This window comes from Papio anubis, chromosome 8, assembly GCF_008728515.1.
Source record: "Papio anubis isolate 15944 chromosome 8, Panubis1.0, whole genome shotgun sequence".
Classification (NCBI taxonomy): domain Eukaryota; kingdom Metazoa; phylum Chordata; class Mammalia; order Primates; family Cercopithecidae; genus Papio; species Papio anubis.
The window spans coordinates 65,271,726-65,298,621 of record NC_044983.1 but is presented as its reverse complement, the minus strand read 5'-3'; the positions used below and the strand labels follow the sequence as shown (position 1 = coordinate 65,298,621).

Genomic DNA, 26,896 nt, shown 5'->3' with positions numbered 1-26,896 from the left:
TGTAGAAAGAAATCACCATAAAATTGAGTCATTTTTCATATTACTCCACTAGGTGGTACTAGATTCATTCTTTCATGGAAGGTGTCAGTCTGTGGATTTTCACATTTATATAATCATAGGTTTCTCATAGCTGCCTAATCGAGGTTTTAGTAAGAAGATGCTAGGAAGTGCTTTTCATACTGAATTCAAGTAGTTTGTCCCTGCCAGTCCACAAGATCCAACGATTTGACGGAATTAAAAAATACATATATTGTCGTAAAACAGAGATTAAAATATATGCCTTAAAAAAGTGTTTATGCTTTTCCTCTTAAAATTAAATGCATACACACTGAAACCTTGTGTTTACTATTTTTTAAAAGCAACTTAAGGCAGACAAATCAGGACATTGGCATTGCGGTAAAATAAAATGGACTAAACCATATCCTTTATCTTTCTGGAATAGCCATTTTATAAACTCTTTTATGCGTGCATATGTTTCACTTCTGGTGCTTTTACAAACTATATTTTCATTCTATGCTTAAGTGAAAATGTTTGCAAAGCAAAATGTCACATTAATCTTAGCGTTCTTATTTTAAATAGAGCAACGATGTGCTTTTAGCCTGAAAATGATGCATTGATAATATCTAAAACGTAGAAGGAGCAACCCTTTCGTCTCTCTATTGTTTATTACCACAGGCCTACACCACCATCGAGATGGTCACAAAAGCGTGGCTTACTTGGAGTCCCCTGGTTTCTCAAGAATTGCCGTTGACTCTTTCTTTGGCTTCTGCTGGCACGGTAACCGGACTCCCTACAACTGCACTCTTTGTCTCTGTCATGGAAGCCGCGAGCGTAGAGGTTCCGCGTGCTCTGCCGGACTGTGAGCAGGTCACTGGGTCCTTTACACTTGTGAATTCGAAGCTTGCCAGATGTATCCTCAATGCATTGCCACTTCTGCAAAAGCCAATGTGAAAGCAGTTTACCGATTCTGCTCCAGGTGTTATTGATTAAGAGCCGCTCCCTTAGGTTTTTTTTTTTTTTTTTTTTTCCTTTTTTAGAAGCACTGGCAATATCTTTCAGGAGAGTGAATGAAGAAAGGCAAGCTTTGAAGTGACCCCGCAATAACTCAACTCTCAGTTATTTCTTTCACTGTAGGCAAATACAGATGACAACGAAATCATTGGAAATCAAACTACCTCAATGACACTAGAGCCAAAAACTGATATATGAATCCTCAGCACGCAGACTAAACAGTCTTGAATGAAACATGTAAAAGCTGTTAGTTCACCAAGACACACAGAGCAGCTGTCAGGACTGCTTTCACCAGACCCCTCTTGCTCTGGAAAAACAAACTTGGCCGCTTTGTTCTCCGCTCCTGAATTTCTAATGTGAGCCAGGGAAGAGTGGCACATGAGGAAGACAGAGATGAGTTTAATTGGAGCCCATCATGGGGCGAGCCGACTCTCACAGACACCAGACATTAGCAAACTTGTCAGGCTTTCTTTTGTGCCTTTTCTTATCCTTCTAAGAACATTGTGATATGGACAGCAGACAGGGAAACACTGGGTAGAAGAAGGTAGTTTCCTGGCAAAGGCCCCACCCTCAAGCCTGGGGACCTATGGCCCTAAATGGGGACAGGAATTCCTGTTTTTGTACCCCAAAAGTTGTTTATGGCCTGCCATGCCCCCTATCCTGTGCCCATATAAACCCTGAAACCCAGGCTCCAGAAGCAGACAAGGAGATGAGGAGACAAGCAGATGAATGGTGGAACAAGGTGGCAGAGAAAGACAAAAGAGGAGGAATGTCTGAACACTGAGAGGAGCTTGGCTGGGGGTGGTCGGAGAGGAGTGTGGCTGTCCAGTGGCCAAACTGGGGAAGATCATCTTCCCACTCCATCCCCGCTTCTGGCTCCCCATCCGTCCTACTGAGAGCCACCTCCACCACTCAGTAAAATCCTGCATTCGTCCTTCAAGCCCGTGCGTGACCTGATTCTTCCAGGAGCTAGGCAAGAGCTTGGAATACAGAAAGCTGTCATATTGGTAGCCCTCTGCCCTTGTCAAAAGGCAGAGGGTCCATTGAGCTGGTTAACAATCTGTCTGCAGATGGCAAGGCTAAAAGAGCATTGTAACACTGGGGCCATAGGCGCCTGCCCCTAGATACTACTGCAGGGCTGGAGCCCAAAGGACGTGCCCTGGTTCCTGTACCTGCCTATCTGTGTGCTCCCCCTCTCATCAGGGGTTTGAGCAGTGGTGGTGACCGAGCAGGTGTGCCACACCCCTGTTGCACATCCTGTGAAGGGGATCAGGGAACTCTCCAGTTTCAACTGCACACTCAGCAGAGAGTGGGCATGCTCCTATGTGAGACAGAATTCACTTCCCAACAGACACATACGGGGAGCTTGCACTGACTTTTCTAGAATGAGCTTTCTAACACGCCTGCCACAGATGCTGCAGGCTTGCGTCCGAGTAAATATGACACTGCCTCCGGACCAAGTGTCCTTGCACTTACTGAATCTCAACCTGGCTGAAATAATAGCTTTTCACCCTGGGAGTCGTTTCCTGGGATCCTCCACATCTTACTTAAAGACTGAATAACTTCTTTTACATTTTATTTTCCCCCTTCTCCCTACAAAATTAATTTGGGAGGAGGGAAGAATATTTAATTTTAATTGGCCACAGTTGTCACAGAGTTAAAATATAGTGTTATCAAACTTTTGTCTTTTTTCCTTTCTATGTAGGTCTATCAGTTGTGTACTATTATCTACTGAACCTTCTCTTTATCCTTCATTGTTTTTGTTCATATCTAAAGAGTGAGAAGCTCTTCTTTAAATGGGTGCATTTCTAACCTATGGATAGTACAATACTATCTGCACTGTAAAAGTACGTTTTTTTGTGCCACATATATTTTCAAATATATTCAAATAAATAATTATTAAATAAAAGATGTTCTTTCATGCATCATTGAAAAGATCTCGTATCCCCCTCTTGTACCAGTACCATATCTGGGTTGACATCTTTGTTGCAAAGTGTCCTACTGCAAAGCAAAGTTTGGTCAAAGGTCCCAGACGGCCTTGCAGATAACTGACACTCATGTACAAAGTGACATGCAGTTATTCACAATGAACCAAGATGCAGAGCCATGATTTGTTTTCTCCTAAGGGAGTTGTATGTCTTCAATATATGTTGAATTATCAGAGCTGCATTTTGGCTTCTACTATAAAATCCCCAAATCCTGGAGATACAGGGCTTCTTCTATGCTTTTGCTTTAGCCCTTTATACTCTTGGTACTACTGAATTTGGTTGTTTCAAGCCATATCAGGGTACAACCTTTTTTTGTGGATTGGTTAGAATGTCTTGAATGTTTAACATCTTCATCCACAGAAGCAGGAGCTCAAGGGACAGACAGGCAACTAATGAGTCATCCCTCAGGATCCACTGAGAATTGGGTCCAGGATGCCCTGCAGATACCCAAATCCATGAATGCTCAAGTCTATGATATAAAATATAGTATTTCTATATAACCTACATACACACTCTTGTATACTTTATCTCTACGTTAACTATAATACCTAATATAATAAAATGCTATATAAATAGTAGTTATTCTGTATTGTTTAGGGAATAATGACAGGAAAAAAAGTTTATGCAGGTTCAGTATAGACGAAATCATCTTTTCTTTTTTGATTCTTTCAATCTGCAGTTGGTTGAACCCACAGATGTAGAACCCATGGATACAGAGGGCGGATTTTACTTACAAAGCCGCAAAAAGGCAACACAAACAAGAACAGCCTAAGGACTAAGTTAGAGATGATTTAACTTAAAAATTGTGAAGTCAACTTAATTAAACACAGGAAGTTAGATCAGATGAGTGGTACTCAAATTTGGCTGGACATTGGGACTTTCAGAAGCTCCCCAGATGATTCTAATGTGCAGTTGGAGTTCAGGCCACTGCTTTACATTAGCAACTGCTTACTGGACAGTTTTGCAGCTGGATTCCATGGGGAAGGCAGGAGGGATATATTTAAGTCTAAGTAGCTCAGATGCATGGGTCTTTGAGAGGGATGCATGTAATTGGTGGGAGTGGCGTGTGCAAAGGAAGCTGTGTCTAGAAATGGACTGATGTAAGCAGGTCAGAAAATGACTCCAGTTGGATGAATGAATACTATCGGTGCACCTATGCTTTCAGGACTATGTGCTTTATTTAAGTGAAACCAGTTATCCTTGGGCTCTCTCCACAGTTAGTTGGTAAGTGACAGAATTTTGACTTAGCTGAAAACTGCGTGCGGCCTGTTCCATGATTCTGCCATTTAATGCGGACATCAGTGGTTTCCACGCCTGGGTTTTTGGCACTCACAGACCCAATTATAGCATTCATGGCTATCCAATTAGCTTGAGGATGTGCCACGAAATGATCAAAAAAGTTCTCAGAGCTGGGCACGGTGGCTCAAACCTATAATCCCAGTACATCAGGAGGCCATGGCAGGTGGACTGCTTGAGTCCAGGAGTTTGAGAACAGCCTGGGCAACATGGTGAAACCCTGTCTCTACAAAAAAAAAACATATATATGTATATAGCTAAGCATGCTGGCACATGCCTGTGGTCCCAGCTACAAGGAGGGAGGCTGAGGTGCGAGGATCACTTGAGCACAGGAGGTTGGGGCTGCAGTGAGTTGAGACCATGCCATCAAGCCACTGCACTGTAGCCTGGGCTCAGAAACTGACAGACAACTCCATTAACATATAACTATATGCCATGTAGAATTATTGCTGGGGAAAGTGTTGCCAAAATAAATAACTTTTTGTAACTTCGCAAAGTTTGGGAATTAGTGGCATTTGAGTGTCTGTCTGTATGTGTATCTGTCTTAAATTCAAATGGTTTAAGGCTTATCCATCTACCTGGATGATCTCTGCCTCTAGCATTTAAAAATGAAGAGTTGACTGCTTAATGCCTAGAGAAGCAAAGTAATTGGCTAGTGAATTCACAATCCACAGCCAAGTGGAAGCATAAGAGGTGCTCCATCTTCTATCAGACAGGAAAATATGGCTAATTTTATTCCTGAGGCCGGGTGTGGTGGCTCAGGCCTGTAATCCCAGCACTTTGGGAAGCCAAGGTGGGTGGATCGTCTGAGGTCAGGAGTTCAAGTCCAGCCTGGCCAATGTGTCAAAACCCTCTCTCTACTAAAAATACAAAAAAAAAAAAAAAAAAAAAAAAAAAAAAAAAAGGCCAGGCACAGTGGCTCCAGCCTGGAATTCCAGAACTTTGGGAGGCCGAGGCAGGTGAATTGCCTGAGGACAGGAGTTCAAGACCAGCCTGGACAACATGGTGAAACCCCGTCTCTACTAAAAATACAAAAATTAGCTGGGCATGGTGGTGCGTGCCTGTAATCCCAGCTACTTGGGAGGCTGAGGCAGAAGAATTACTTGAACCTGGGAGGTAGAGGTTGCCCTGAACCGAGATCATGCCACTGCACTCCAGGCTGGGTGACAGAGCAAGACTCCGTCTCAAAAAACAAACAAAAAAAACAAATATTAACCAGGTGGTGGCACATGCGTGTAGTCCCAGCTATTTGGGAGGCTGAGGCAGGAGAATGGCTTGAACCTGAGAGGCAGCGGTTGCAGTGAGCCAAGATTGAGCCACTGCACTCCAGCTTGGGTGACAGAGCAAGATTCCATCTCAAAAAACATATATATATATATAAATATATATATTAATATAATATTATATAAATATAAATATATATATATTCATTCTTGAAAAATAATGGCCTAAAGTCTTTTTGTGGATCCAATTTATATCAACTTTAGTACAAATACTAATTTTTAAAGCATATGACCATAGTGAAAACCTGCGGTTTTTATAATCACAATGCATTCAAAGAATTCTGCCTATTTTGTTTGTTTTTGCCCTGGAGGATCTGAGGGTACAAGTAGATTCCTGTAGAACACAAAGGTGTAGGCAGAAGTTTTAGTGACTTAGGCTATTTGGAATCCAATTTGAATTTCCCATTAGCCAAATTCCTTGTTGATTTCCTATGGGATAGAGAAGAAGGGAAATGGTGTTTCCTTCCTGAAGAGTTGAATTTAACCACACTGAATGTCTGGCACTGTCCTTGGCTATGATGGTGTAGCATACAAAATCAAATATACATACATATATGCATATATATCTACACACATGCATACAAACATGTATTATCCATACATACTACATATATACATATATCTACACACATACTTGGATAAAGCAAGAGCCACAAACAAAAATGTCAATTTTATGTTCTACCATGGACCCTTTGAAAAAGTCATAGACCCTGTTAGATAAAGTAATTAACTAGAGGCTTTGAAAATCTTCCTACTGGCAAGCATACTAGGAATTTTAATGAAATGTAATTACCACACATTGCTACAGCCATTTTAGAACTGGATATCATGACAATTTTTACGACTGCACAATAAAACCTTGAAATAGCTGCAACTAAAGTGGTAATCTTAGAAAGTTTATAGAGGGAGGCAGAAAAAGAGAATTTTTGAAAGAATTGCTCTGAAACTCATGCGGCAAGCCATTTAAATAGTCAAAATAATGAGAAGAGATGGTTTTTACATTACAGGAGTTTCAGGAATCAGATGAAAGCCTGAGCTCAGGTGAGGCACCTGCTAATGGGATGTGTGGAGTCAGCCACAGACATAAGCTTTGTTCAACAAATGCCCTTGCAGAAACACAGCTGTCACACTGTCTTGCTTTTATCTACGCTCTTGAAGTTTATCAGTAAATCAGTGAATTGCCAAATCTGATTGTCTCCATCTTCACTGATGGTTCATTCCTTCTGCAAATTCTTTTCTTCAACTACATTTCAGTTCTCTTTCTGTTTATCAGTCTGTGCCAATAATTTAGCACGCAGTCATTCCACAAATATTTCTGCACACCAATTATGGGCGAGGTGCTAGATAAAACTACTTAAATAATTTTTTAAGTTGTTATAATTTTCTTTTAGCCTTCCTAACTATGCTGGAGGTTGGAATTAAGGGCAAGGGCCATGTCTCATATTCCTGAGTCATTCCCAGAAGTTAGCTCAGCACAGAATCACTCGGTTAGGTAATTACGTGTTAGTGTTTTTGATTGATTATACCTGCCTGTATATAAATAACACCAGACGAAGAAGAGAAGGCTGGTAATTTTGGTATGAGGATACAAATAGTGTGCAGCTAGTTTGGTGGAATCAAATCTAATGAGAAATATGTCAAATGCATTTCAAACAATTTCATTCATCATCATCTTGACTACCGTGATTATGATCATTTATTTAACTCTTGCTTGATAGCAGGTACTGCTCTAGAGCACGCTTTATGAATTTTTCATTTAATCCTCACTACAACGCAGAGTGCTGTCACAAGTCTTTTACTGAAATAGGATTTCATAGTAGTGAATATTACCTATATTCTGTCTTAGACTTGGAAAGGTGTTTTGTATTCATCGGTGTGGCTTAAAGGAAAAAGTCTGGATTTGCAAGCTCAAAAAGCCTGGATTTTAACACCAGCTCTATCACATGGCTATGTGGCTCTGAGCAAGTAAGATATGCCACATTACCCTTTGCAGAGTCAGGAGCATCAGTGATAACACACGGGAAGGACTCAGTACATGGCAGGCGCTCAACAAAAGCAGCTGCTATTATTATTATTATTACACACATACACACACACGGTTTATTACTTAAAGAATGTGATCTAATGTATACTTGATAAGAGGTAGCCATTTTTAATGGAGATGAGTATTGGGATGGGATTCAAAAACCTTAATTTTATTTTATTTTTTACTGTTAACTCTATGGTTTTGAGCAAAATGGAGAATCTCTTTGTTCTTCTGGATTCCACATCTGATTAAAAAATACTTGCTTCTCCTGGCTTCATGGATAGACATGAGAATAGATTGTTTGCGTGTTTTGAAGTTCTTAGTTAAAGATGTACTATATGAACCTACAGCAGTACTGTAATTGGCCTTTAAAATATTTATCCAATCCTGGGCAAGCTAATGTTTTCTGGTGATAAAGTGTACAAAATAATTATTATTTGGTGAGGGAGACAGAAGCTTTGAGTCACTCAGATCTTGGTTTGAACTCAGGTTTGTCATTCTTCTAGTTGTGTGACTTTGGTCAAGTTATTTTCCCATCTGAGCTTCAGTCTCTTCATATCTAAAATGGGCATAATATGTATCTCATAGAAGAGTTTTCCATGTAAAATACTTAGTGCAATATTAGATGACCTCCGATTGCTTTTCCTTCCCGAAGTATCCGCTAAATAATCATTATAATTTCTGCATTTTGAATTGCAAATACTTCTCAGATTGGTTAAGGATGTTGTTCCCTGTTCTTACTTATGCCTACTTGTGTCCATTTTCATAAGTAAGAAACAAACAAACAAAAAACACCCAAAATTGGCTTCACCAAAACAATACAAAGCAAAAAAACCCCAAATCTGTAGGCATCACACTACCTGACTTCTAATTATACTACAAGCCTATAATTACCAAAGCATGGTACTGGCATAAAAACAGGCACATAGAATGGAACAGAATAGAGAACCCAGAAATGAAGCCAAATACTTACCACCAACTGATCTTCGACAAAGCAAACAAAAACATAAATTGAGGTAAGGACACCCTATTCAATAAGTGGTGCTGGGAAAACTGGCAAGCCACATGTAGAAGAATGAAACTGGATTCCCATCTCTCGCCTTATACAAAAATCAACTAAAGATGGATCAAAGACTTAAATCTAAGACCCAAAACTATAAAAATTTGAGAAGATAACATTGGAAAAACTCTTTTAGACGTTGACTTAGGCAAAGAACTCATGACTAAGACCCCAAAAGCAAATATAAAGAACCCCAAAACAAATGAATGAGACCTGATTAAACTAAAAAAGCTTCTGTGCAGCAAAAGAAATAATCAGCAGAGTAAACAGACAACCCACAGGGTGGGAGAAAATATTTGCAAACTATGCATCCAACAAAGGACTAACATCCAGAATCTACAAAGGAACTCAAGCAAATCAGCAAGAAAAAAAAGTAGGGTAAAGAAATGAACAGCAATTCTCAAAAGAAGATACACAAACAGCTAACAAGCATGAAAAAATACTCAACATCATTACTCATCAAGGAATGCAAATTAAAACCACAATGAGATACCACCTTACTCCTGCAAGAATGGCTATAATTAAAAAGTCAAAACAAAACAAAACAATAGATGTTGGTGTGAATGTGGCAAAAAGGAGCACTTTTGCACTGCTGGTGAGAATGTAAATCAGTGCAACCTTTACAGAAAACAGTATGGAGATTCCTTAAAGAACTAAGAATGGAACTGCCATTTGATCCAGCAACCCTACTACTGGGTATCTACCCAAAGGAAAAGAAGTCATTATATGAAAAGGACATATGCATAGGCATGTTTATAGCAGCACAAGTAGCAATTACAAAAATATGGAACCCAGCCTAAATGCCCATCAACCAACAAGTGGATAAAGAAAATGTGGTATATATACACCACGGAATACTACTCAGGAATAGAAAGGACCAAAATAATGTATTTTGCAGCAACTTGGATGCAGCTGGAGACCATTATTCTAAGTGAAGTAACTCAGGAATGGAAAACCAAATATTGTATGTTCTCACTTACAAATGGGAGCTAAGCTATGAGGACGCAAAGCCATAAGAATGATATAATAAACTTTGAGGACTTGGAGGGGAAGGTTGGGAAGCAGGTGAGGGATAAAAGACAACATACTGGGTACAGTATACACTGCTTGGGTGATGGATGCACTAAAATCTCAGAAGTCTAACTAAAGAATTTATCCATGTAACCCAAAACCACTTGTATCCCAAAAATTATTGAAATAAAAATAAAAATTTTAAAAATTGGCTACAACTTTTTCAAAGGTGCACTGCAGTGAAAGCTTAATTTTATGCATAAACACACACTAGTTCTTGGTTATCATATGTCTTACGACATGGATTTGGTGATAATGCAGGTCAAATCATGTTCACTGAAATGTCACAACTGTACAGTAATTTTGTGATAATCTGATTATTCTTCATGCCAAAATGAACATCATAAAAAACAGTTACCTGCATGTGGACATGTGTTTAAAATATTTATCTTAACACTGGGGAATATACAAAGACCATATTCACATCTTTGTCCAAACTGCTACTTAGCTGAAGTCATTGTCGAATTTTCTCTCACAAATGTTAAATAGTGTTACTTGTGCCAGGAGGATTTATCTCCTGGCTTGTTTTCTTTGAGATGGTATGAGATGGGAAAGAGAGGGGGAGGGAAAACAGAAAGGGAGAAGAAGCAGAAGAGAGAGAAATGTTACCTACTATAGATTTTAATCTGGATAATCACTTGTAAAAGTCAACACTGGAATGTTGGAAGATGTATGATTATTGTAATTCCTAGAAAATGAAATTGGTAAACTGATCTTGGCCAATGATTGACAACCAGCATTTGTTGAGTGCTTTCTATGTCCTAGACATTGTCCCAGATGCTTGATACATTTAACTCATATAATATTTACAACAACCTATGAGGCAAGAACTATTATGATGCCCATTTTATAGATGAAGAAACTGAGGCAGAGTTAGGTTAAGAAACTTGCACATAGTCAAATACCAAGGAAGCAGTATATCCAGGATGTAATCCCAAAGCACCTTGATCAGGATACTGATGAAAAAGAGAATGAAAAAGAGAAAACTCAAACAGAGAGACCATTCTCTGTAGGAGTCTTCAGGTAAGCCTTAGGCGAGAAGAGAGAGGTAACAACATCCATACAAGTGAGAAAGTGAGATTCGCAGGTAATGTTTAAGAAACACAGAGGAGGACCTGACTACGGTGGGCTGTTAGGAAATGTTGGAAAAGAAGACACAATACAAATTAAGCAGAATGGGGCTGTATTATATAGTTTATGAGTAAAATGCCTATTCTCATGTTTGTCTTTTTTTTTTTTTGACTTGTTTAGAACAAATGCACAGAAGCAAAATATCTCAGAAAATATCACAGAAGCACAACTGTTCAGACATGAGCTTCATCATGGGTTGAAGAGGTAAGGAAGCAAGGTTTAAAGGCTGAGTGGTCCACAATGGATCCAAGCACAGAGGAAAATTCAGTAAGAGGATGGCACTGGGAGCTCAATCCTTCTGGATGGGCCCACTGGAATCAGGTAAGCCAGGGGAAGATTTCTATGAGCCATGCTGCCATTTTGACCAGGGTTCAGTGAGTTTTGGGAAACAGGCTATCTGCTTCTGGAAAACTAACAATTCTAGGAGTATCTCAATGGTAAATGTCTTATTATGCATGCTCTGCAGCTGGTCACAAAGGGTCAGAGGGATATATGGCCAGAGAGATAAGTTTTGGATAGGAACAAAGATCCTGAAGCTAAACCAGTTTCCACTCAACAAACTACATTCTGTTTCCATTATAATAGCATCAGCTTGCTTGATGCAGGGGTCCTCACAGATTTTTAAACAAATGTTTGATTTTATATTGATCCAATAGTAGAAAGGCAAACTAAATTGTAAAGATGCTGGAATTCAACAACTCATCAAAAGGATGTGCTATTTGCCCTATCAAAACAAAGCAGGCTGCTTTTTTCCTCTTAAATGCCAGATAATATGTAAAGTGTATTTCAAAATCTAATGCCCAGGGAATTTCTCTTTTATGTAGCTCCTATTTAAGACGTCAATACCTATGCCTAGAAGAAGAAGAAGAAAAAACAGCCCAATAATGCTCACTTGACATTTGCGGATCTCAAGCTTGTCTGCACATAGGAATCATCAGGGGAGCTTGGAAAAAACACTGACACCTGGGTCTCGTACCCAGAGGTTCTGATTTAACTTGTCTGGGCTGGGACTTAAACATAAGCATTTCTAAAGCTGCCCATATGATTCTAATGTGCAGTCTGGGTTGAGAACCAACGTGAGTGGCAACTGCCATTCATAGTTTCAAAGAGAAAATCTGTCTTGCAATTTTGCAGTGGCAGCATGTTACAGGGAAGAAAGTACTCAACGCGAAGTGAAGAGACGCAGGTTTTGGCTTTGGGTTTGTAGCTTAACTTTTCCGGACCAAAATTTCCTTATCAGAAAAATGATACCATTCAACTTGGAAGATTTCTAAGATTCCTTCAAACTTTGATATTTTCTGGTTCTAGGCCTGTGATTCTTAACCTCATTAAAAAATAGATTCCTTGGCTTCACTTCCAGACATTTTCAACCTGGTTGGTCTGGGGTGTGTGGCAGCATTCAAGTGCCACCCAAGTGAGTTTATTTTTTATTTTTCTGTTATTTTATTTTTTGTTTTTCTAAGACAGGGTCTTACTCAGTCGCCCAGGCTGGGGTGCAGTGGCATGATCATGGCTCACTGCAGCCTCGACTTCCCAGGCTCAAGCAATTCTCCCATCTCAGCCTCCTGAGTAGCTGGTACTGCAGGCACACACCACCATGCCTGGCTATTTTGTTTGTGTGTGGAGACAGTGTCTCCGTAGGTTGCCTAGCCTGGTCTAGAACTTCTGGGCTCAGGGGGTTTAGAACGCCTGCCTCCCAAAGTGCTGGGATTATGAGAGTAAGCCATGAGCTGCAGTGCCCAGCCCCAGGTGAGTTTAATGTGCCACCAGCATTGAGCATTACTGCTCTTTGTTCTCGGTGGAACAAACACGCTTTAAGACAGAGGTTGAGATTTGCCTATGAGTGTGCACATGTGTATGAGTGTGATTGTGTAGGGGGATGGGGAGTGTCTGTACATAAACATGCCTGGGGGTGTAATGCCCAGCTGAGAGAGTGGAGGGAATTCACACTCTGTCTCATATTAATTCGGGAACGTGGGAGTAATGGAAACACATATGTCCATGTTGTCTTAATTAGTCCCTGCTGGTTGTTGTGTTCACATAGTCAAGAAGTGATGCCAAGTCTCTAGGATTCCAGCCCATTTTTATTCTTTTTAATTAATTAATTAATTAATTAATTTTGAGATGCAGTTTCGCCCTTTTTGCTCAGGCTGGAGTGCAATGGCACAATCTCGACTCACTGCAACCTCTGCCTCCCGGGTTCAAGTGATTCTCCTGCCTCAGCCTCCCAGGTAGCTGGAATTACAGGCGCCCCACCACCCACACCCGGTTAATTTTGTATTTTTAGTAGAGATGGGGTTTCACTATGTTGGCCAGGCTGGTCTTGAACTCCTGACTTCAGGTGATCTGCCCACCTCGGGCTCCCAAAGTGTTGGGATTATAGACATAAGCCACCGCGCCCGGCCTCAGCCCATTTTAATTCTTATTGGCTTCATAGGAATGAAAACAGCAGGTAAGATGGCTTGGAATAATAACAACACCCAATACTCGCACACTAGAGAAAATTAATCTCAGTCTCATTTAGTATAATATCACTTAATCCTCACAAGGGTGAGGTTAATTTTCTCCATTTTAGAGATAGAAAACCTGAGACTCAGGAGAAAGTAAGTGAACTGTTTGAGAAGACACAACTAGAAAGTGGTGGCGGCCAATATTCTAACCCCAACCTTTGGATCTCTTTCCTCTGTTGACTTACACCCACATTGACGCCACCAAACAACCTTTAGGTGACCTGGCACAAGGATGTGGGAGGAAGGGGGCATTCACTATCTCTGGGATTAAGAGTGAAGAGAATGGGGCTAGTCATGCTGATTTTCCCTTTGTACCCTATGGAGTGTCAAAAGCTAAGACTGTGTTGCCTTGGAATGAAGGCCATTCAACTTGTTAATAGGAACAGAAGCAGGGTGCATGCCAGGAGGGACGTCAAGAGAGAGCAGATTCCAAGCAGGTCAGTTCTAGCCTCTGCTGCCACCTCGAACCTGAACAATTCAGCATCATTATTCTGAATTTTCTTCTTCCATTTTTTAAAGCCAGTGATACTGTCACCAAAAAAAGATAATCTTCAAAGTAGCCAGAAAGAAAGAGCAAAAGGCCGAGATATAAAAAGTCGATAGAACACAACAGAGCTGGCTGGGCATGGAGGCTCACTCCTGTAATCCCAGCACTTTGAGAGGTCAAGGTGGGAGGATCGCTGGAGTCCAGGAGTTCCAGACCAGCCTGGGCAACATGGCAAAACTCCATCTCTAAAAAAGCACAAAAATTAGTTGAATATGGTAGTGTTTGCCTGCAGTCCTAGCTACTCAGGAGGCTGAGGTAGGAGAATCACCTGAGCCCAGGAGGGTGAGGCTGCAGTGAGCCATGATCATGCCACTGCACTCTAGCCTGGGTGACAGTAAAACGCTGTCTCAAACAAAACAAAACAAAACAACAGCATACAACATAGCTATCAGGTTTGACCCATAGATTGAATAACTGCTTTAAAGATTCAGGCTCAAAATTTTCTTGAAGTTCTTAGATTCCTAAGTGATGGTTTAAGGACCACCAGTAATCACAATCATGGGTTAGAATAGTGCTTCTCAAACTTTCAGGGAGCATCAGAGTCACCTGGAGGACTTGTTAACACACAGATTGCTGGGCTTCACCCCTAGAGGTTCTGATTCAGAAGGTCTGCAATAGCCAGAGAATTTGCACTTCTGACAAACTCTCAGGGATGCTGATCCTACTGGTTCGGGATTAGAGTAACAGTTCACTAGTGCTGTGATACACTGAAGCTAGAGAAAATCAGAAATACTCTCCAGGTCTTCACTTCTAAAGCTCACTCAGGCCCAATGTAAAGAAATTCTAAGAAATAAATCACCACTGGGGCATAGCCTAATTCTTTGTTCCACAAATTCAGGCCTTTCTAAAAGAGACCATTGCTGACGTTCTCATATATCCACATAATGGATCTAAATTCAGACTGATTCACAGAGAAATGAAACAGTGGAGGAAAATTCCAGATATGAAAGCATTTTATGGGGCCAAAACAAGTTCAGAAAAATATGAAAAAGCCAACTTAAGTTTTTTTTTTTTTTTTTTTTTGAGATGGAGTCTTGCTGTGCTCCCAGGCTGGAGTGCAGTGGCGTGATCTCGGCTCATTGCAAGCTCTGCCTCCCGGGTTGACGCCATTCTCCCACCTCAGCCTCCCAAGTAGCTGAGACTATAGGCGCCCGCCACCACGCCCGGCTAGTTTTTTTTTGTATTTTTAGTAGAGACGGGGTTTCACCATGTTAGCCAGGATAGTCTCGATCTCCTGACCTCGTGATCCACCCGCCTCGGCCTCCCAAAGTGCTGGGATTACAGGCTTGAGCCACCGCGCCCGGCCTTAAGTTTTTAATATAGTTAGCATTCAGCTCATGAGTGAAAATCTTGTGCCAAAGTACCATAATCTAGTTTATGCTACATTTGCCCTTTAGGACATATATTAAAATTTTAGGGCAAGCCATATGGAGAGGTTTGTAAAATTATACACTGAAAGGTAGGCAGTGTACCTTATTCCCAAAAGACTATAATGTTCACCTCTTAGAGCTAAAAGAGTAACAAGATCACCAATTTGCATGAAATGTATTTAACACTGAACATTTGCAACTCCTGAATAAAAGTAAATTAGTCTATTGAGGCTGGCTCATAAAAATCATCTTAGAGCTACAAAATAATTCTGAGGTTTTACTCATAATAACGTTTGGAGCTTTCATAAGAAAGATTTGAAGACTTCAAATTAAAATATAATGAATAGGTCTAAGCTTTTCTCCACTAAACACTTGAAAATTAAGACGTACTAGAATGCAGTGAAGGCTTAGTTTTAGCCCTTCCTTCAACGGCTCTCCCTCCCTTTCCTCTTCTATTTCAAAGGGATCCTGTGTACAAGAAAGCCCGAGGAAATGCAGGGTATAAGGATCAAGTTGTTTATTGTGAATGTCTATTCAACAAGCTAGATACCATAAAATAAGCGTATAATGAGTGAGGCCACTTCATAACTTCGTTACCTACTCATTCCGTGAGCCTGACATCTTGAACTGGTGTTGGTGAATTGTGTGGATATCTAGAGGTCAGTTAAGTTAAAAAAAGACTCACAGAAGATTTGAACTTCTCTTCACCTGGTTATTGTAACCTACCTTGGAAGGCAGCAAGTGGACTGAGTTTTTGAATCAGACAAATCCTGTTTGAATTCCAGTCACCCATGTGTAAAATGGGGATGCCAATGCCCACCTCACTCTACAGATGTGAAGATTAAATTGAGTAAATGCTACAAAATCCTGCGTACCATGCCTGAGATAAGACAAATGCTCACTACGTGTTAGTATTTTTCGCTTTCCTCTGATTTTGCTCTAAGCTGCAATGATTTGGGCCAAAGTTCAGTTCCTCTCATCATGACACAGCATTTTCTTTTAGCTAGCATACATTTCAATCAAGAGCATTTAAAATCATTGGTTTTAAACTGGTTTAAATTCATATGTACTCACTTTCTTTAAAAGCAATGTTAATTCATCACACCGTATTTCTTTTATTCTTACTGATAATAACTGATATTCTGGGTAGCCCTGGGGTCTATAGTAATATTTCTACTAATGAAGATTTATTCTAATGAAATATTTGATGCGAGAATCTTTGTAGCCGAAGTAGGAACAATAAACAAACAGAATATAGTTTCTCTTCTCATTCCTCAAGCTTGGTCACAGGCTCTGTCCTCCACTGGGGGTAAGAGGACATCTGACTTTAGCCTAGGGTGAAGGCCCCATCGTGTCTCTTGCAGTGGTTCACTGCCCAGAGGCTCAGCACGTACCTGTGCTTTGACTAAGTAGCCTCTTGGCAACTCCTCAGTGACTAGTTAACAGGGACTATAACAGGAATCATTTCCTCAGAGGAAACCAGTGTCTTTTGGCATAGAACTTTATCTGAGATAATCATCTTTTTTAACTGGAGGGAGCCCAAGTAGTAATGGGGAGGCCCAGCCTGAACCAGTTACGTAATTCTGTCTGTGGAGAGGTGTCTCAGTGAGCTTGCCCTCAAGACCACTAGGAAAAGCTTATTTATACACAAATGTACATTCTTTCATATCTGGACAACTTTCTAAATTAGAGATGGAGAAGCCCATGAGTGGTGGTAAAGAAAGCCTGTGTCACTCACCTGCCCTGGTTGTTCACAGGCTGTCTGGTACCTGGCCTGCTGGCACAGTTCTTTGACCCGCTCGTACTTGGGCAAGTGATTTGACTGTTGGATATTCTTGCTGGATTCTTCCTTCTTACGTAGAAATTTGCTTCGACAAAAAGGGAAAAGCTTCGTACATGAGAAGTGATCTGAATTACGGTCCCTGAGTCCTGCCCTTTTTTTTTTTTTCTCTGTCACATGACTCCACATTCTTTAAACAGCAAGAAACAGATGTTAATCTGTGTCTACAGGAGTTCAACATTTGATGGATCCTTTATGAAAATGACAAGCTGGGTAGGATGAAGATGACAGGTCAGGAAAAGATTCATTCTTCCCAAAAGCATTAATTTCAAAATTTGGGCATACATGTTTCATTTTACATGCTCAAAGTTCCTTTTGTTAAAAAAATTATATAAATGTTTTCTCTCTCCTTATTTATGTACAGAGAAAAACAAGGCAATGGGCATTAATGAATCAAAAGGGAGAAACCCAGAAGTGACGATGGAAATAATTACAATGGCATACATTTATCTATTTAAAGCTAGGAAAGCCACATAAGGAAAAGAAGTAGGAAGTAGAAAGAAAGGTGCTGGGTAAGGCTTGGAGGCAGCTTAGAGAAGAACGTGGGGAGGATGGTAGAGAAACTCAATCTACTGGACTGATTAGAAACCAGCACTGAGAAATGCAACAGTAAATCTACACCCATGATAAAGGCGTTGGTCCAATCTTATGAGAATTTATTCTTTTTGGGGGATGTGGACTCATCATTCTCTTGCTGTTTTGGTATTTTAAAAGTTGATATATCATAATTATACATATTTTGGGGGTATGTGTGATATATTGATATCAGTCTACAATGGGTAATGATCAAATCAAGATAATTGAGATATTCATCATCTCATTTATCTTTTCCTTGTGTTGGGAATATTACAATTCTTTACTTGTAGTTATTTCAAAATATACCATAAATTATTGTTAATGATAATGTCCCAACTATACTATCAAATACTATAACTTCTATCTAACTGTATTTTTGTACCAATTAACCAACTTGAGGGTTATTCTTTACAATTCTGATCCAGCAATAATTACTCTATTAGCCACCACAGAATAAGCAGCAAATCATTCAATCTTGTGACTAGGCTTACAAAATCTGCATGCTTAGTAAACAAAAATAAGGAGAAAAAAAAAAAATACCCAGCAGGGAGAGCTGCCCACTAGGACTGGTTCCCAGAAGCACCCCAGGAACCAATAATTACCCTCTTTCCACTAGGAATGTATCACGCCAAATTTTGGCCTTCTTGTTTGTTCGAAACCTGAAAGCAAAATGATAATATTTACTGTTGGCATCTGGACGTTTTTCCAAATGGATCTGTGCTAACAGCTTATTTAAAGAACACCTCTCACTTCCCACAGACCACGACTGCATCTCCATCAATATGCTATTCACAAGCAGCTGAGGAATGCTCAACTTGGGGTGATCCTTGTGGGCAAGGTATATTCTGCCTCCATGTCTTCAGCTGCTGGCTGGCTCTGGGCACCAGCTGGAGCTCAGTGTGTTTGGGGCTGGCCGAGAGGAGGAACAGTGACGCACCTGTTACCTGGCTTTTCTGGGTCCAGAAGTTTGAGGACAGACTTGCCGTCCACATCAGGAGGTGTGTCGAGCCCAGCGATATCCAGGATCGTGGGGGCCAAGTCAATGTTGAGAACGATCTGTGGGACTCTGTAAAGGGGCACACGGTGATGGCTGAGATCCAATGCCAGGGGAAGGTGGTACTTAGGGCTGCTTTTTCTACAACAGTGACTCATTGGCCTTCAACTCTTCTCACCCTCTCATCTGGTCTCCTAGGCATGGGTGGTTGCATGGCAAGGGTGGGTGTGTGATCACAGCAATGGCACTGAGCAAGATTAACTGACTCTTGCCAGGGTCGGGCTGGAGAGATGCCTGCACCCCTGTGCTCTGACCACATCACCAGGCAAGATGCAGCCTGATACATGGTTTTTGCAGCAAGCATACTTTTGTCTAAAATCCAATAGTCCATAACTCTCCAGTTGAACAAGGGCCTTAAAATCAATATTTTAAAATAGGATGTACAGTTTTTACAGTTGAATTCAATCTATGCTACCTAGTCCTTAAAACATAAAGCCTTCTAGATATAGGTCTGACAATTCCCAGGGTGTTTCTAATAATCTTAGGAGGCATAATAACATTCTTCAAAGAAACCCTTCTTACTTCAGTTGCCCTCTCTCCAGGACGTAGTGGGATGTGGCAGCACATGAGGTACATGGGGGAGATTCAGAACATCTGGGCTCTGGGCCCCACTGCCAGCACTTCCAGAACCAGGGATCTGAGATGGGCACTGACACTGTCTGCCTAGCTTCACTGTTACATCAGGTGTCCAGGCTAGATGACTTTTAAGGGCCACTCCAGCTTCTGGATTCTACTTCCACTTTTTCTTTTAGTCTTTCCATAATTCTTTCATGGATGCAATCCCATTTTATTCAAAACATTCTGAGATGATTGGCAAGGCCATTTTATGATGGGAAAACAGAGATGCAAAGAGATGCAGTGACCTGCCTACAGTGACAGAAATAGCAGCCTAGTCCTTCAGCTCTTTTTCCTTTAAAAGAAAAGCCAGCGTTTAAAAATTTATCTTTTAAAAACATTTCTTTCGGAAAAAATTTTAAAAGTTAAACACTAAAAGGATGGCATCGGTTTTTATTTATTTATTTATTTTTAAATGACAGCGCATCTCTGATTCAAAGAAGGATGATGTCCCAGAAGATCACATCCTGTCTGTGCACACAGACCAAAAAGACATGGATTCCAGTCAATTTGAGAGAATTAGTCATTGATACAGTTATTTTTCCTTTCTCTTTAAGTAGTATACTTCAGCTAATTTAAGATGTGGCAGGGGGAAAAAGGTTTTCATCTTCTAAATTAACCAACCTACACACATCCTTTTTTGTTTGGGATGAAAGGAAACCGGATACTGAGACTGGTAATTGAATTATCTTAGACACACATGAGGTACGACAGTTGAATGTTGCAAACAGAGAAATACGTACACTGATCCTGGTTCTACACTTGGACCACGAATAAAAAAAGGCACACGAATATCAAAGTCATATGGCATGGATTTCCCCTTGACCAGTCCAAACTGTCCAATGTGGTAACCATGGTCGGCGGTGTAAATGATGTAAGTGTTCTCCAGCTCCCCCGTCTCCACGAGCATGTTATACAGCTGAAATACAGCACAGGAACAAGTCAGAATCAATTGTGCTGGTGTAAGATGATGCTCAATAATGTCGCCACGATTGCCCCCGAATACTTTTCCTGTTATTTTTAAAAGGCAAGAGTTGCTTTAATAACATTATGTTTATTTTCTATTTGCTTACAATCTGGGAGGGAAAAGGTCCAATAGTAAAGTTGAAACGTAACTTTTTAGAATCTAGCACATTCTACTTACAGGCTTTTTGTTTGCTTGCTTGGTAAAACAAAAACAAAAACACCCCACACAAAAACCTCTACCATCAAACTTTATAGGTTGTATTTTCAAAACCCATTGTTAAAGTTATCATCACATATCTAATTACCAAGGGTTAAAAACAGGCTGCTTCCGAGCCTGATCCAGTTAAATCCAGCCTGAGGCACATCTTGTTTGGCTTATACTATGTTTCAAAGTTCAGAAAATTTCAAATAAATTTTTTTGTGTTTCTGGCTTCTTTAAAAAAGTCAGAAGACCTGCTGATACTTGATCCACATTTCGACATGGCAAAATTTAGCTGGAGCTGAGTAATTGTTGTTGCTTTAGATGGGGCCCTTAACTCCAAGTTCAAGTTCACCACAAGCTCCATCATTCTTCATTGTCTTTGAGGATGTGGCCCTTGATCTATGCTGATTTGATTTTTCTCTCCTATTTTTTACTGGCTCCATAAGAAACCAACTCTGGAGAGGTAGATGGAATGAGGGCAAGATAGGGGAGGGATGATTCAGCCACTAAATACATACTTTCTCTCTTTCTTTCTCTCTCAACGTGATGCTGGAAAATGAAGGGGAAAAAACCAAACAGGATTGGCAAGAATGAGTCTACGCCAAGGAAGCTGGGCCAAAAACTATCACTGAGGTAGGTTCATGTGCTTACCCTCTCCACAGAATCATCCACTGACATCAAAGTCTGGAGCCTTTTGCGCTGTAGAATGTTTGTAAATTCCATGTGGATGGGCAGCATTGGTCCTGTGTACTGCATAATCCAGTGTTTATCCATATTTGGTGCATAGTTATAACTAGGAGTTCTGCAAATATCCAGAAAGGAATCTTACTATATATTTCTTACTTCGTCTTTCAGGACTATATCTCGAGGTTGTGAAATAATCATTATGGAGAGATAATTGAGACACTGCTAAAACATCTTCCTCTTCCAACTATCTTCTGTTTGCATGTATAAGAAGATGAAGTCTTCACCACCCCAAACAGCAAATATCCTCTGAAGGTATATATATTCAAACATATAAAACCATGACTGGCAGCTGAACGTGTAATTAGAAGTTCATTTGGGTTCACTGAATAAAATGTGTAAGAAACATATCAAGATGATGATGGTTATGTTACAAATCTGCAGATAAAATCTCAGTAAGGTACAAGGGAATATTCTCATGTGATGTTAACTCATAAAAATTTTATTGCTAATGAGGCTATTAAATGTAGTCACAAATATGTTACGTGGAATGATGTATCATCATTTCAACACATTTTTTTCTCTTGAATACTTGAGAAGAGTATTTTATTGATTACTTACTTATCTAGTCTTCATGAGTTTTGTATATAGATACCATTACTTCAATTGGACTTGTGGGAATGATAACCAAGTCTACTTCTGCAATATACACGTTTACCAATAAAGCTATTCGTTTAGTAAACAAATCAATATAGGTGCAGGGAATAATTTCTGCAAGCCACAAGGAAATGGTCCTAATGTTCCAGAATAGGTTAGTTCAAGTCTATATTTAATCTACCGCAGAGATCCACGTGGTGTCCCATGTCTTCCACTGGGTACTGAAAAAAACATGTCACCTTCTCTTGATGTCTCACCCAACTCCCTCCACCATTAGATGCTGCCACCTCATGCTCTGGCATGGGCACACAACATATCTATGCTACAGCAATTCTCACCCCGAGAATTACCTGTTTATATTTGAACTCTTTAACAGACTATAATCCATTTGAATCTTCCTCTTCAATGTTATTAAGCACATAGAGGTTAATATTAAAAACTGAGTGAGAGTTTAACATTTGTTGGGTATCATGCAAACCGTTTTATATACATTAACTCACCTAATTGTCTCAGCTGTTGTGTAAAATAGGTTTATTATTCCCCTTCTACAGCTGAGAAAATCAAGGCGTGGCAAAGTTAAGGAACTCCTCCAAATTAACAACATTAGTAAGTGGTAGAAACAGAACTGAATTCCAAAGCCCATTTGCTTTAACAAAATGAATGAGAAGGGAAGTGAGGGGTGCTTCCTACATCTGAGATTGCTTTTAATATGAACCACAGCTTTACAAATAGGCAGCCTCACAGAATGAGCAACAGTTTATGTGACCGAGAAATCTGATTCCCAGTCTCTGTCTGAGGAGGATCCCATCAGTGAAATGTTGTGGATAATGACAGCTGAATGTGATCCCATGCCATTATTTGTATTATAAAACTAGGGAAAGAATCAGTCATTGTGAGCTTATTGATTTCAGGAGTCTTGACCGAGTCCTCCCCTGGTTCTGTGGTGGTGTGGGTTTCCCATGGGGAAAACCTGGAGTTTCTGAGATTCATGGTGATACGCTGGGACACTGCCTTGCACACTGGATCATATAAATGCCACCTGCTATTATACAAGCTCTTCTGCTGGTGGATTTGCAGAACCTCTCTTTTGATAGTAGAAAACGCTGGTTTGGGATCCCTGGCCTTCTTGGTTGACAGTTACCCTGGTGACCAGGATGGGTGCTGGTTACCCAGTAGAAGCACAGCAGCACAAATAATATAACATTGAGCTCAGAAGACACTGTCTCTAAAAGTGTCTCAGTTATGCTCAGAAGTGTAAGTAACTCATGTTTAAAGAAAGAGACAAGATTTAGAGTGGAAAAGAGGGTGTGGCTCAAATGTGCTCATCTGTAAACGGGTTAATAGCACTTTTCTTAAACAGCTGTTTTGGGCCAGGCGTGGTGGCTCATGCCTGTAATCCCAGCATTTTGGAAGGCCCAGGCGGGTGAATCACCTGAGGTCAGGAGTTCAAGATTAGCCTGGCCAACATGGCTAAACCCCGTCTCTACTAAAAATACAAAAATTAGCCGGGCATGGTGGCAGGTGCCTGTAATCCCAGCTACTCAGGAGGTTGAGGCAGGAGACTCTCTTGAGCCGGAGAGGTGGAGGGTGCAGTGAGCCCAGATCGCGCCATTACACTCCAGCCTGGGTGACAGAGGGAGACTCTATCTCAAAAAACCACCACCACCAACAACAAAAAACAAAAAACAAACCCAAAGCTGTTTTGAGGAACAACCAGCATATATACATAGCACTTAAAATGCCTAGAACAGAGGCACATGAATTTCCTCCATGAGCCAATAAACAAGCAACTCCCATGTAATTATCTGGGTTGGAAAAAATCCATAGTATTCCAAAACAAACTCTTCAGGTATGACCTGTCATTCTTAAGATAAACTTTCAATATAAACTTTCTCCTGCCTACCAAAGTAAATGATTCATGAACCAAATGGTCCCATTTTTTTTCCTTGGCCTGAAAGAGTTCTTCATATCCAAAAGTAAACCACAGTCATAAGGGAAGTGGGGAGGGACTTAAGCCCATGTCTCTTATTCTTCATGCAGCATGTTGCGTTACAAACAGGATTAGATTAAGAGGTTGAGGAGGAGGAGACAGGGGCTTCTAAATTCCCTCAAAAAGGGTTTTTCGCCCATGGGGGTAGTTCGAGGTCAGAGAAATATAGAAAGTTGGTCGTGAAAGGCCCCTAACCATTAACTGATACGTGCCCTGAAAAAGAATACAGCTATAACAGATTACACAGGGTTTCTTTATAATACCTAAACATCCTCTACTTATTGCCTTTGATGTTGGGTTGGGTTAATTTAAAAATAAATCTAGTTGACTTTTTTAAAACCACAAAACCTCAACACAAATAAAAATTACAATAGGGAACTGAAACGCAGGCCCACAGTGGGCAAATTATATCTTCCACCAGTTACCTTGGTGTGCTTGGCATAGCTCCACCCCACTTGGAGGAACAGGGAAGCTTGCAGCAAATTACAAGCCTCAAATTGGACTCCCGGATTTACAGAATGACATATGTTAAATCTGGCTTATATTAAAAGGGAAAGTTCAGGGACTGATGTCAAAGCTGTCCTCCCCTGCCCGCCCCCCTTATTTTTCTTAATTTCTCGATATGGGAGATGACCCCCAGCTCTGGGGATGAGGTCCCAGGTGGGATCTCAGCAGGCAGCAGGGACAGAGTGTACACGTGCCTTTTAAAGGAAGACAGACTGCCACTGCTTCCCACAGAACAGCAGCTGTTCAAGGACCCGCAGGTGGAAGGTCGGGGGTCACTGGAATTGACAATGTTGTTGAAAAGTGATCTTTTGCCAAAGGCCTGTGGTTGCCCCCTGCTGAGGTCTGCCAAATTCCTCGAAGATGCGGCCTTCTGTTCCCCAGTGATAATGAAAGCTTGCTTCCCTAAGGATTGCCTTCAAATTATTCAAACAGGGCCTGGAGCTGTCAGCTGGAACACAAGCCACTGAAAAAAGCAGGTAACCGTTTTTGGGAGAAATGGAAAACCACATATTGAGTTATTCCAGAATGTTTTGGAATTAGACTCAAATATTCATTCCAGCTCTGTTCCTTAATAGTATGTGATCCTGGACAGCTTTTTGTCTAAGTCTCAGTTCCCTCATCTATATAATGGGGATAACAACTTTAAAGAGTTCTTGTGAGGGTTAGGAGATTTCTGTGACTCTAGAGAGCAAATTCTGGGACCATATCACACCCATTCTCATAGGTAGCTGGAAAAGAGCTTATCCCTTAATAGCTCATTTAATTGCTGCAGCAACTGTGAGGACTCAGCAGGGCACATTAGTCCCATGTTACAAATGAGGAAGTAAAGTACACAGAGGTAGCTCAGAAATAATGCACCGGGATAGCTCTCCATCAGTGCCCCTCCTACAACACCACACGGGCCACAGTCTTGAACCAGAAGCCCCACAAAGTGCCTCAAAAATCTCACTCATTAAAAGGAAAATTGATATATCCATTTCTTTCTATCAAAAGTAAGTCCTAAAATCTTAGCATTCATCCTGATTTACAATACCACCTGCTTCTGCTTTCCCATCAGGTATCTTCCCATCAGTTGCTGGGAAAACTTTTGTTGCAAATACAGAATAAAGCCTGGCTCTTCTAGGCACACTGGCTGCATCCATGAAAAGGTAGATAACACAATACTGGTTATTAAAATTGAGAGGACTAAAGACAAGACTATCATTTTCAAATTTCCATTGCTTTCTTAAAAAAAAATTCTGTGTTGGAGGTAGAGTCACACATGCCTAACCTGGGAAGACCTTTCTCTTGCCTGTTAGATAAGGGCTTCACCCAGTACTGTACACTCCAGACCTTATCCTTCCAAGAAAACATCCCTGTAATCCTCCATAGACTATTCCCATACATAAAAGTTTAACTTTTCCCAGCGAGGCCTCCCTGCATATTGTTTTCCTATAGTCACTGCTCGTTTGGATTTATTGCTCAGTATGCTGGATCATGGATACTTGAGTCCACTGTACTTGTAAGCTCAACCTTCACCATCATGCCAATTCTCCTGGCTGTTTGATTTTCTTTCTGGTATTGCTTATTGACATGACAGAAATAAGAATTCTGAAAATCAATAATGTTACCTTTTTTTTTTTTGACAGGTGAGTATTTTAGGAGAATTATTCTTACTAGCAAAGAAAGAGTTTCAAGAGATGCATGTTTTGTGTATTAAATTTACACCTGGGGAATGGCAAAGAACTTAGGAGTTCATTTTTAATGCTGATGGCCTTTGGTGTCACTCCAGTGAAAATGAATATATTTCTAGTGTTTTATATCTGAACATGTGTTTTCTTCATTTATTTAGTCTCAAACAAACAAACAAAAAGCCCTAATGATCTAACCCTTAAAGGTCACTGGTAGCAGAACCGTCATTCTCTTAGAAATGAAATAAGACTTCAATTCCCAGAATAAGCCAGTGATACAGATATAAGGCACACATTCAAAGCATTAAATTGGAAATTCTATACTTAATCTCTCAAGCTGCACCATCTCAGTTTTCACTAAAACTGAGCTTACTTAATTGACTTTGTGGAGATATTCCCCACCTGAGTTCAAATATCTGTAGATATGTAACATTTGAACACACGCAGGATAATACCAAATGATCTTGATTGGAGGTATATAAGAAAAATAATTCAGAGTCTTTTAATGAAGCTATAAATATCAGTTAGAATTGTGCAGATGCATGGAACTGTTTATAGCTCTAATCTGAATTGTGACTGTGATGTGAACTGAGTAAGTCTGGGGGAGTAAGAAGATCACCTGGGGCCAAGAGAATTGAGTTTCAGCTCTAGTTTTGTCCCTAAATACTCATGTGACCTTCACAAAACCATCTGGGCCTTCATTTAAAGAACATAGACTTTGGGTTTTTGTTTTTTAATCTAAAAAACTGGAATTATATTATCTCTGAGTGTCTTTTAAATTCATGAAACCAACTGTTTAAATATATTGATACTATTTTTAAAATGTTTTCATGTCAGCTATT

At 40.3% G+C, this 26,896-nt stretch overlaps 1 protein-coding gene across 8 annotated transcripts in view; it reads right to left on the bottom strand.

Annotated features, from left to right (window-relative positions):
* SULF1 (sulfatase 1) overlaps positions 1–26,896 on the bottom strand; it is a 193,190-nt gene that overhangs the window by 36,650 nt on the left and 129,644 nt on the right. For all 8 annotated transcript variants that reach the window (XM_009213161.4, XM_003902844.4, XM_009213164.4 and 5 more), the window contains 6 exons: positions 21,198–21,348; positions 20,122–20,297; positions 18,647–18,775; positions 18,312–18,368; positions 17,032–17,161; positions 717–933 (listed from right to left, as the gene is read on the bottom strand). In XM_009213161.4, coding sequence (XP_009211425.2) covers positions 717–933; positions 17,032–17,161; positions 18,312–18,368; positions 18,647–18,775; positions 20,122–20,297; positions 21,198–21,348 — 860 coding nt within the window. The remainder of the gene's footprint in view (positions 1–716; positions 934–17,031; positions 17,162–18,311; positions 18,369–18,646; positions 18,776–20,121; positions 20,298–21,197; positions 21,349–26,896) is intronic.